Genomic DNA, 11,868 nt, shown 5'->3' on the forward strand with positions numbered 1-11,868 from the left:
TTCATAGTTCATTCCGGTTTCATTCCGGCAGCTACAGTTGTAGCTGTGGCTACAACTGTAGCTGCCTCCACCAGTGTGTGAATGTAAGAGTGAATGAATAGTGGAATTGTAAAAGCGCTTTGAGGGTTTCGAAAAGCGCTATATAAATGCAATCCATTATTATTATTATTATTATTATTATTATTATTATTATTATTATTATTATTATATGCATAATATACAAGACTCCCAAACACAGCAAGGTTAAATAAAATAAACCATATAAACACTACCAGTTCACGTAAAGCCATCATGGGATGGTAAATATAAAAATTTGCATCCCAAACTTTATTTCTATGTTAGTGGGGTTCTTAAAAATATATATATTTCTGATATGCTTTACATTGCTTGTTAATTAAAACTGCTTCCATCTTTACCACCACCACCACTACTGGATTTTTGGAATTAATACTAAAGGCTGCAGGGTTGTGTTGTGGTTACCAATGTCACCTTACAGCAAGAAAGTGTTGGTTTCAAATGTTCTCCCTGGGTCCTCTGGCTCCCCTAAGCAATCCGAAAACATGTATGCATATGAGAGAGTGAACTGTTGTCTGTCCCTCTGACAGACTGGTGACCTGTCCAGGCTGTATCCTGTCTCTCATCCTATGTCAGCTGGCATATGATCTAGCCTCACCATGACAGCAAATTGCACAAGTCAAAGTGGAGGTGTGAAGTAACAAAGTACAAATATTTTGTTACTGTAAGTATGTAGCCTTTGCAGATATATGTACTTTACATAAGTATTATTTTTTTTCTAACAACTTCTTACTTTTATTACCTATATTTTTAACCAAATGTCTGTACTTTCTACTCCTTACACTTTCAAAACAGACTCGGTACTTTTGGTTTAAGACATTTGAGGGGAGTTCTTTTTTTTCTTCATGTCAGTGCGCATCTTCAAACATCAAACTTTCAAAATTTGAGCCTCAACAGCAACACATGAAAGGCAATCTTACTCGTGTATTATTCACAACGATATGTCACATAAAAAGAGACGAAAGAGACCATAATCAGGGGTTAAAATGCCAAAAGGTGATTGCCTGCCAAAAACTGATTTCCGGTATTTGCTAAAAAAGTGATTGCCTGTATTTAAATTGCCATAAATAACTTGTTGGCTTATAATATCTAAAACATATGTCAAATGTATCCCTCATGAACGATATCAAGTCATCTTGAGCCACAAACAACATTCCTATCTCAACGTAGAAGCCGCAATCAATTTTTGGCAAAGTGACTTTTATATATCCTTTATTTATCCAGTTAAAAAGTCTAATTCACATTAACAAATGCCTTTTTAGGAGTAATCTGGCCAAGAAGACAGCAGGAATTGCAACAAATATAACAATAATTCTATAAAGATACTTCCAAAATGGACTGGATTGGTTACAATGTAGATACAGTAACCCAGAGTCATAAAGATACTTGAAAAACATGTATTTTTTTAATTCTATAAATAACCCCTTTGTAGATCCTTTGTAAATCCTGTTCACTAAAGTCTATTGACCAATATTTACTTATAAAGACATGACACATAAAAAAATACCACATCGAAACATTGGAAATCAATTTTTGGCAGATAACCACTTTTCGGCACAACACAGGAATGGGTGCACATGTCCGTAAGTTGCAGTTGCTGTACTTCAGCATCTAGTTAGCACTACAGAAGAGGACCAAGAGAAGCATAAAAGGAGTGATATTTTTTTAAGTAGCAGGTAATTTCAAATGCAACGTTTTTGTCACCTCAAGAAATGTCAGTAAACACACAAACTGTTTGTGTGTGCAGTTTGTCACACTGTGTGTCTGCTAGCTAAAGAAAGGTAGAGCTGCTGTGAAGATGTTAATTTTACTCAGAGATGGAGAGCGATAAAGACAGGGCAGGAGAGGAAGAAGAGAGGTTATATTTAACCTCTGCTCGGTGGTGTTTGATAAACTGGAAATTTGAATATCAGGTTTGTACATATTATGTTATTTTTTTCATGTTGTAAAATGTGCTGGGAAAAAAACCTGACACAGACTAACCGTGTTATTTAAAGGTTGCATGAAAATATGGAGTTTAGTGCAGGATAAGCTGGTTCGCTTGCAGTAATGTGATGGAATTTAAATAAAGCGTTGTGTTAGATTGGTGCAAAGTGGCTGTGGTCTTCAGAGTTAGGTTACATTAAGTATTGCAAAGATGAATTTGAAGGTAAGCTGATTATACTTGGATTCATTCACTGAATTCCACCTTCATACTGTTTAGTATAACGACAGCATAAACTGTGTCAGTGTAGAGGATGGAACAGGACAACTCATGAAACACCTGCTCACATCTTGTTAAATTCAGTTGTGTTAATCCACAAAGTGCAGTAAACCTCAGAGCAGCAGCAGCCCAGATCATCTGATCACAGCCTGTACACAAAAGAAGATCTACAAGAGCTCAGAATAGAAATTGCGATTCTTTTCCCCACGCTGAGCCACTATAACTGATTTTAGGGTTCCACCACGTGCTGAATCCCGCTTTAACCCTGGGCTATACTCATCTTCTGTTTAGAGGCAAAATCGCCCTCTACAATGTAGGCGACAGAAAATAGATCTCTTTTTAAAAAAAATGTTCCTTCTTTTGCGCATTTTAAAAATCACACATATTCTTTATGAGTATAAATACAGAGTGCAAAGTTACATTAAAAAGTTTATTTAGGAACTTTCCAGCAATGTGTTTCACAAGTTTAAAGTGAGGTTAACTTAAGGTGAAGACCTCACTTGACTCTCCCCTGCTACATGTGATGCTTGCACTGCTGAGAGAACTGTGAACAGTGGAGTCAGAGCAAACTCTGCTGGGCAAACACTGTCATGACACAGCTTCAAAATGATCTTTTCTGTCCTATTTTCTGTATCTGTGAACCAAAATGTCAGTCTGACTCTGTGTTAGTAACACGAGGATGTTGAGTTTTATCAGCGCCATGTTAATCAGTAATTAAGAGAAGCTGATTTTTTCAACCACTTGCAGTGGAGGTAGTGTTACAACATAACACACACTTTGTTTGAAGAAATATGCAATAAATATTTAACAAAAGCACAACTCTGTTGGTATCACACTTGCACTGCTTTAAAACTCTCACTGTTTTCATCTTCAGGAAATAGTCAAACCTCCTCCTAGCTACTGACAATTCTTCACACAGCAGCAACCGAAAACACACCTTCCTCACAGGAAGCGACGGTTTTGATCAGATCAGAAATGAGTTCAGTTGCCTTAGCAACTAACCAGCAGAGACACACACACACACACACACACACACACACACACACACACACAAAGAAAAGAAAAAAAAGCCACCCACTCACATTCAAGTTTTATGCTGTCAGAAGGAACCAAAATGGATGAGCTCGGTAAGAACTTTCTGTCATGTTTTACCTTCATGAATGTCCTCAAACTAATCGATGGTACAATTTAAACTGAGGTCGAAACTGTTAGCAAAATCAGGAGTTGGTGTGTTGACACCATGACATCAAGCACAGCCAGTGCTTATGGAGTATTACCACAGTCTTGTGTGTTCTCAGACTGATTTATACAGCAGACTCTAAGTACAATATGTAATGTACTCAATGATCCAGCTCATTAGAAGGAATTTTTATACCACTGTTCTTGTGTTTTACCTCTGATTCTAGGGCTCTACATGTAGCGATTCACTACAAATCAAATACAATGTAACATTTAGAATACAGTAGAATTTTACAAGTCTTAACGAAGTCGTTTAATTCGCATACTGGAAATGAAATAAGGGTGACGGTCAAAAGGTAAGACAAAAAAGAAAAATTCTTTTAATTTCACAATGTCAAAAAATATTTTTCTGAGGTGCGATGATGTTTGAAGATGATGATCTTTACTGACTTACTGACATTGAAAGTTAAAGTCATGTCTTTAACTTTTTAAAATGAACCTTTGTCTTTTTTGCTACTTCTGCTACTTCTATGTAAAATACTTACTCATACAAAGCTTCCCATTTCCCTAGATGTGTGGTTTGCCCTGTGTGAAGGAGTGTTGTATTTGTTGTAACAAATGTCACCAGATTCTTGCAACATTATCACAAGTTTCACTTCTGCAATGTGGTATGCCCTCACTTCCTGAGGAACGCAAGTTGCATGAGCAACCTTAGTCTGCTAGCATCTTGATCTGTGTATTGAAATCCACTGTAACTTACTTCATAGAAAATATTTCACTATACATAAATTATATGCATACAGTCTAACAGTTAACACCCACAAAGGACAATAAGTGTGAAAGAGCAATGTGTGCCGTACAAACGTTATGTAATATGAATATTTGGTTGCATGAGTATTTTTTCTGAGGTTTAAAGATTTATTGTGTGTGTTTCCTGCCGCAGATTTGCTGTTAGAGGAGCTGGCCCTGAATCCAGCGGGTTCAGACAGCGTCCCTGAGAAAAAGAGCAATGATGCAACAAAAAGAGAAGTAAAAAGACAAAACTCATTAATCATGAGCTTATCCTGTTTCTGCTTTATCCCCCATTTCATTTGTAGATGAACCTGCAGTTCCATGGAATTCTAAAGAAAACAACTTAAAACCTAACATGTAATTTAATTTCTTTAAGTACAGAAACTTCAGTATATGTTGGTTGTGTTCGCAGGTGCCAAGTGAAGTTTGTGTTGGAACTACCAAAAATGGAAAAGTCTCAAACTCCTCAAATGTGTACAGGTGAAGTTCAAAGTTGAACCCGATTCATAGTGGTGCTGCATGAAGATCATTAGCTTAATAATTTAAATAATACATTTTAATTAATTTATGTATTTCTTTTTAACATTTTAATGCTAAGGTTTTTCTTTCATTCAGACCACACCCAAAAAGAGGAGAGCAAATACAATGAAAATGAAAGCATTGTTCTTCAGCATATTCTGGCCTTTATGTAGATGTGCTTTATTTTCTTAAGGTCTAAAAGGTTAAGAATTTCCAGTTATATTTTTGCTATGGTTCAGAAATGCAACCATTTCAATTATTAATGATGTTACAGGATGTCAGTTTTGCATTTTAAAACATTCGTGTTTTTCCTCTCTGGGATTTAGTGATGTTCCAACTCCTGTGCCAGCTTTTGTGGAACCTGACTCACCGACTCAGGAGCTGGACTCAATCTTGCAAGACCTGATGGGTCTAGCTGAAGGGGTTAGTACTACCCCAGTGCGGAAATACATATTTTATAAATATTGAAAGTAATCTGTGTTGCCCCTTTGAGCTTATTTATTTAAGTGTGAAGCCTGAAAAACTATGTCTATCTATTTTCAAACATTAGTAAAATGACATGGTTAACAACAGAGGGCAGCATTGTACTTATATCAGACTCAAGCTCTTGGACCAATAAGCATTTTGTTCTTAAACATTAAAAATACTCTGATTAAATATAAAATAAATATAATAGACAGCTAATATATTTTGAGGAAATATGTACATAAAACTGTTATTCCTACATTTTGTACCATAATTTAGGATCTAGAACCTCCAACTGACCCACCATCACTTACACAAAAAAAGCAAACAGAAGGTGGAAAACAGGCGAGCAGCAGCAGCAACACTCCAGCGGCTTCAGATGGAAAAGCCACAACGCAAAGAAAGAAAACGGATATGATAGATGACCTGCTGGGAGGGTTGAGCACTGACTTGGAGAAGATCGGTGTACGGACCACAGCCAAGGGCCACTGTGCTTCCTGCAACAAATGCATTGTAGGAAAGGTACAATCTGGACCTACAGGACACAAAGAAGAGAATTTGTCACACTGGTACCAAATTGTGGAAATTCAAACAAGATGAAAGAGATCAAAACCTCTTGTTCCCTCTTTCACTGACATTTCCTTTCTCCAGATGATCACAGCACTGGGTGAAGTGTGGCACCCCGAACACTTTGTGTGTACGGTGTGTAAGATGGAGCTGAGCACCACAGGCTTCTTTGAGAGAGACGGACGGCCGTACTGTGACAAAGACTACCATCAGCTCTTCTCACCACGCTGTGCCTATTGCAAGGGGCCTATTATGCAGGTGAGGACAACTGTATTCATATATAACCCTGCCTCTGCATAGAAAGTAAGATTAAAATAAAAATAGGTGTTAATATGATCTCCACTAAAGGATGAAATTTCATGTTTTAATGAATTCACTTTGGTGGAAAATGCACATAGAAAATGACCAAAATACCAATCTGGAACTCTCTGGTATCTAAATGTCACTCAAATTCAGCTGCGCTGTTGTTTGATTTAAGCTATAATTTGTTCTGTCATATAGTACATCAATTTATTTACACAATAATCTTTTGAAGATTGGATGATGACATACAGTAGTATGTAATCAATTTTTCTCAACATATCCCACATGTCATTCTAATAGAGAAAACACAAAACCATACTGGGATTCTGCTGCAGACCAAAGTCATTAATCAGAAACTAATGCAGCTTCTTCTATGTTCCACTTTGTGTGTTTCACAATTCACATTTTTGTGTTCCCTGACATTTGAACATGTGAGATGAGACAAACCTTACTAATCCTCAAAGGAAGTAAATTTATGATATATTTTGGGCTGCTTTAGAACATCGTGACAGCTCTGGACCAGACCTGGCACCCAGAGCACTTCTTCTGCGCACACTGCGGAGGCTTGTTTGGAACGGAAGGTGAGAGATTTGTGGATTATTTCTCTCCAATTGAAACCACAACTTTAGCAAATAACTCACTGCATCTTATGCCTATCCTAGGTTTCCTAGAGAAGGATGGGAAGCCATATTGTTGTAAGGACTTCTACTACCTCTTTGCTCCAAAGTGCTCAGGCTGTGGGGAGTCGGTGCGGGAGAATTACCTGACTGCAGCCAATGGCACCTGGCATCCAGAGTGCTTCGTCTGCGCAGTGAGCCTCTTACCTCAGACCACACACACAGCTCTGGCTTGCATACGAGCCTGAGAATAAATGAGAAAAGATACCCGCACGTTAGCTTTATTTGCAACATTTTGACCTCAACGCTGATGAAAACCATATGCCTGATGAATACTCTGCTGTTAGAAATGATGCAGATAAATCAAGGAAGTGTATTCCTCAGTGTGGGTATCTTTTACATTCTCTTCAAATCTATTTCTGTATGTAGCATCTGGTCAAAAATGGTTCAATGTGCAGCTCTGCTTTACTTAACATGTGCAAGTGTAAAACATAAAATGCCATCAGTAGTAAGAGACAAGCAGGAGCAACTGTAATATTAAGAATGTATTCATTGTTTTTCTGGCAGGTACTGAAATATGAGGTCCATAAACCTGACCATAAAACATATAAAGGGCATTTTATTTCTTAATACCTATCACTTAAAATTATAATTAACATATCTTAGTTAATCATTAATCACAAACACCAACTACAACTACTTATTTTATACAAACCAGTCATTATCAATAAGGTCAGTTGTACCTGCTACCTAATAACCTAAAACTAATTCCAGCAGGCTGAAGGTCAGACACTCCATAAAAAAGGATGACGTGGACACTCAAAGGTGGAGACTTTTTAATCAGCCTACTGATAAAAATAAATAAAACAGGTCATACAATTTAGGACCCTTGAACTTCCCCGCCACTTTTTCTGTTTCACAGCAACAGTAGAAACGTTTCCATACCATGAGTCATTTGCGTCCTGTAAGCCCCAGATGAAATTCCCCTGAAAGAGCAGTCATTAACACGGCTGTCACAGTGTTATTCTCATCACACATTTGCTAGTCATTAATTGCTTTATTTTGACTGTAATCTGTATGAAATCAGGCTAAAACTGTGACGCAACATCTATTGTTTTAGTCTGTTTTGTCACCAACACTGAGCAAACCAGCCCTTTGATGGACACAGATAACTCAGGTGTTCCAAGGCTTTGGAGCTGCTCATGCTGGTGCATAATAAATGGAACAGTGCCACTGGTGATGTTAAGAGTTACACCTGTGCTTTTACTGCTACGGTATGACAAGTCAAAGTGTCGGCCAAGAGAAACGACCATAATCAAATTCAGTGCTGTACATGTAGGTTCCAATTATGCTTTAGCGGTTATTAACAGATTGTTAAAAGAAACACAGTTGTAACACTCCTTTAGTTTTCATATTAAAGGTCCATGCCATGTGATTTTGTGGCGCCGTCACTTCATTATCTGGCTGTAACAGTCAACCATTTTCCAGGCGCTTGGTTTCCCTTCACATCGTAGACATTTAAAATGAATGATGGATTTAAAGTCTTTTACTTTCTCTCTAAAAGTTATCACTCTGCTGTATGTTAAGCAGTGTTGGGTATGACGTGTGGGTTGGGTTTGGCATCACTGTGTCTAATTGAAACTGTTATAGAAAAATCAAGAAAGTTTAACTGTTGGAAGTTTAAACTTCTTCCTCCATAACACCATGCCTAATTTTACATAACGTTCTATCCTCCCTACTGCCCCTCTTCCTCTACGCAGGACTGCCTGAAGCCCTTCACTGATGGAATTTTCATGGAGCTCAATGGTCGTCCCCTCTGCTCGCTTCACTTTCACTCCAGGCAAGGCACTGTGTGCGGTGGCTGCGGAAAGCCCATCATCGGCCGCTGCATCTCTGCGATGGATCGCAAGTTTCACCCCGAGCACTTTGTGTGTGCCTTTTGTCTGCGGCAGCTCAGCCAGGGCATCTTCAAGGAGCAGAAAGGGAAACCATACTGCTCAGCTTGCTTTGACAAACTCTTTGTCTGAGATTTGCACATGAGTAAGATGTAAATAATACAAAACAACAACAAAAACAACAAAACATTCAAATGCTACATTACTATCTTTGTTGAGTTTAGACTGTCTCGTCTGTGTATGAATGACAAAATAAAATGAAGCAATTGTACAGTCTCTACATTACAATTCATTGTTCTATTTGTATATACAAATTCTCAGTAGATCATATTTAAAAACCATTACGGTGAATTACATGATAAATAGCATGTAACCGTAAGAAAAACATACATTGATCATGGATTAAATGAAGGGAACATGCTAACATTGTTACATAATTAATTAGATGGTTATGAAAAATACAAATTTTCCCCATTATAACAATAAATGTGAGGACTGAATGGTTCTAAAAGGTGTATTGCTTGATGTAAAATTTATGGGATTTCATATATCATGATGACAAAATTTATAGGTGGAGTAAGAATAACACATGTGTGCTGTTTTAGTCCACGCTTTCCATTAAGCTACCCTTAGTTTGCCGTAAGACTTGGCAGTCCAGATATGCTCTCTCGCAGTATGGAACCATTTGTCAAGGTGTTTGTCTATGTGGCCTGATAGCTTGTATTGGCAGTAACTGGCACTGAATCGGCATGCCAGCCCGAGTTTCCCCTTACCCTGACTGACCACTTGGCCTCTGGCGTGCACTGAATTCAGACAACCTCTTCATTTTCCACACAGGCTCTTTTATAGCTGTGCACGGAAGATTAATAGAGGTGGTGAGGTTAACAAAGGTGGTTTGAGAAAGAGCTCCTTCACATCACTGCATCTCTTTAGAAACTCATTTTGACTGCTGAGGGATGACAAAACCACAAAGTGTTTTAATGCTTTTTAGGCTGTCGATGTATTTGAGCTCATTTTGTTATTGGCAGATGGTGCGGATGATACGTGACAGCGAAGCATTTGCAGCCCAGTTGGGATGTACTGTTGTTCTAATAGAAGACAGATTTCTTTCGTGTGAATATTGTAATCAGTTCTGCAGAATCACATCATGAGAAAGTTTGGACTAAGCTTTTGAATTCTCTATCACAACTTATGTATTTAAATATATTCACTTCTTCTTTGTCTGATTATTTTTTAGCCAAATTGCTTTTATCTGATATCAAAATTTTGCTGAATTTTTGACTGACGAATCAGTTAGCTAAATAAATTGAAGACTAGTTTCTTCTAGTATGATGTATTACCAAACTTGCCAAAATGTTTTCACTGTTATTATCCCTAAAATAATGAGTTCAGTGTTATTGTCAGTGCCAAACTGTGTCTTATCTTATCAGTGATCTTCAGATGAACACTGGCTACTTTTCTAAGCTTTCTTAAGTTTTGCTTAAGCAAGCCACTTGTGCTTGCATGTGATGTTAGTGTGTGAGCGGGAATGGAGGTGTGCATTAATCATGCTGTCATCACTTTCAGACCAGGTCCCTTATGGCCTCTACAGAATATAGACCTTGCATCATGGAAGAACTGTGACTGTGTTATGTTCAGTCAAAATCCACAATTGTAAGTGTTTAGTAGTCCAACATTCCTCTGCCCAGATTGCTACCAAGGACTTACTATAATGATTTTTAGAAATGCAAGAAGATGCCTGACACATTTGCTGCTGTGTTTCCAGCATGAGTCATGCACAGAACATCATCTTGGGATATGATCTGATTGAAGACCTTGGCATGTAAACTGTAAAATTTCACCCTGTCATATGATAGTATTACACATATCTCTTTCTGGGTGAAGCACTTTTACAAATGATTGCTATTATTTGTGGACCTAACACTCACAAAACTGTGTTATGAATGGAAAAAACCCATAATTTAATGCTATATTTCCACTAATGGCTTCAAAGAACTAAATGTAAACTAACAGTTTAAATTAAGATTTGCAAAAAACACGTGAGCATTACTCACAGCTATCCAGTCTCAAAGCAGTGACTAAATAAAATCTGACATTCACAGAAATATATAGGCGTTATCGTATGCCTTCTACAATATTTTATGGAGGATAGGGAGGAAAAGTGCCCTTTGGCACGTTTTAAAAAAAAGAGAAAACATGAAATGCAAGCAGGGGTCTTTTTTAAATGGTGGCTGAATAAAGCACACTCTGTGAAAAGAAGAGAGAGTGTAAGGCAGGTGACATTTACAGCAGTGAAACAGAGTACGGACGGTCTGGGAGCGCACTGGGCCATGAGATGGCAGCTAGAGCTCAATGGGGGACGGAAAAGGAGTGGGGAGTATATCGGGACATAATGGATACTGATGCTGAGGGACACAGGGTGAGGAGGGCAGGGGTTGAGGAGTGTAGTTGTAAGAGTTTCCCTTGTGTGACACTGAAACTCAACACTCGCCTCCTCTCCTGTAAAATGACTGTGTCCGCTTGGCCACCCCTGATGGGGATGGAGGGGAGTCTTGTCCAGATCCATACAGCCCCACTGCAGGTCACCCTTGGCTTGTCCTGCCATACCTAGTAAACCGAGAAACTTTGAACTCATAACTGTCAAACAGGACTTTGGCTCAGACCAGCACATTAATCAAGACATTTGCTTCTAGACACATCCATGAAAAACACCATCTTGAAACACCTCCGTTGCAGCTTTGTCCTGACATGGTGAAATTACAGCTTCAGTCCGAGCAGTAAAACGCAGACGGTTCAGGTTACTGCAACATCATTACCGGTACTGTCAATGCACAGCATATTTCTAATAAATGTAAACAAGTGATTGGATGTGTTAGGTATCTAGTTAATGAAGATAACACAAAGCAAATGACATCTAATTTAAAGTAACAAAACTTAAACTGAATGAATTTGTTACATCTTTGTTGGGATAATAGATAATTAGCATCAGTTTTACACTGCTAGCATTCTAGAACATATACAATTTGAGATATACACAGGTGAGATGGCAAAATTCAGTCAGGCCACAACTTTTCAAAACTTCTCTCTATTGCTGGCCATTCCAAAATATATTCTCTCAGTAAACGAGAGCTTCATGTCTCTTTCTTATCATGCAAGAAATGCTCATTCATACATTATAGAACAGGAAAGCCTCCTGTTATTCTGATATAAAGACGTGTCATTAACCATCTACGTATACTGAGGATAATGCACA

General features: G+C 38.1%; 1 protein-coding gene across 1 annotated transcript; it reads left to right on the top strand.

Annotated features, from left to right (window-relative positions):
• Window positions 1-3,297: 3,297 nt before the first annotated feature.
• lpxn (leupaxin) lies at window positions 3,298-8,895 on the top strand. Its single transcript, XM_082524858.1, has 9 exons — window positions 3,298-3,405; window positions 4,401-4,486; window positions 4,662-4,729; window positions 5,095-5,191; window positions 5,513-5,755; window positions 5,885-6,058; window positions 6,603-6,684; window positions 6,766-6,914; window positions 8,481-8,895. Exons 1-9 carry the CDS (start codon window positions 3,372-3,374, stop codon window positions 8,745-8,747), a joined length of 1,200 nt encoding a protein of 399 aa, XP_082380984.1. The 5' UTR covers window positions 3,298-3,371; the 3' UTR covers window positions 8,748-8,895.
• Window positions 8,896-11,868: the final 2,973 nt, after the last annotated feature.

The sequence above is a fragment of the Aulonocara stuartgranti genome (genome assembly GCF_965226115.1).
Source record: "Aulonocara stuartgranti genome assembly, chromosome: 23".
Lineage (NCBI taxonomy): Eukaryota > Metazoa > Chordata > Actinopteri > Cichliformes > Cichlidae > Aulonocara > Aulonocara stuartgranti.

What these genes read in the sequence shown, in the direction of transcription:
- lpxn (XM_082524858.1), top strand. Translation starts at nt 3,372, where the DNA reads ATGCTGTCAGAAGGAACCAAAATGGATGAGCTCG. An exon ending in AACCAAAATGGATGAGCTCG is followed by an intron (nt 3,406 to 4,400) that starts GTAAGAACTTTC and finishes TTCCTGCCGCAG; the next exon opens with ATTTGCTGTTAGAGGAGCTG. An exon ending in ATGATGCAACAAAAAGAGAA is followed by an intron (nt 4,487 to 4,661) that starts GTAAAAAGACAA and finishes TTGTGTTCGCAG; the next exon opens with GTGCCAAGTGAAGTTTGTGT.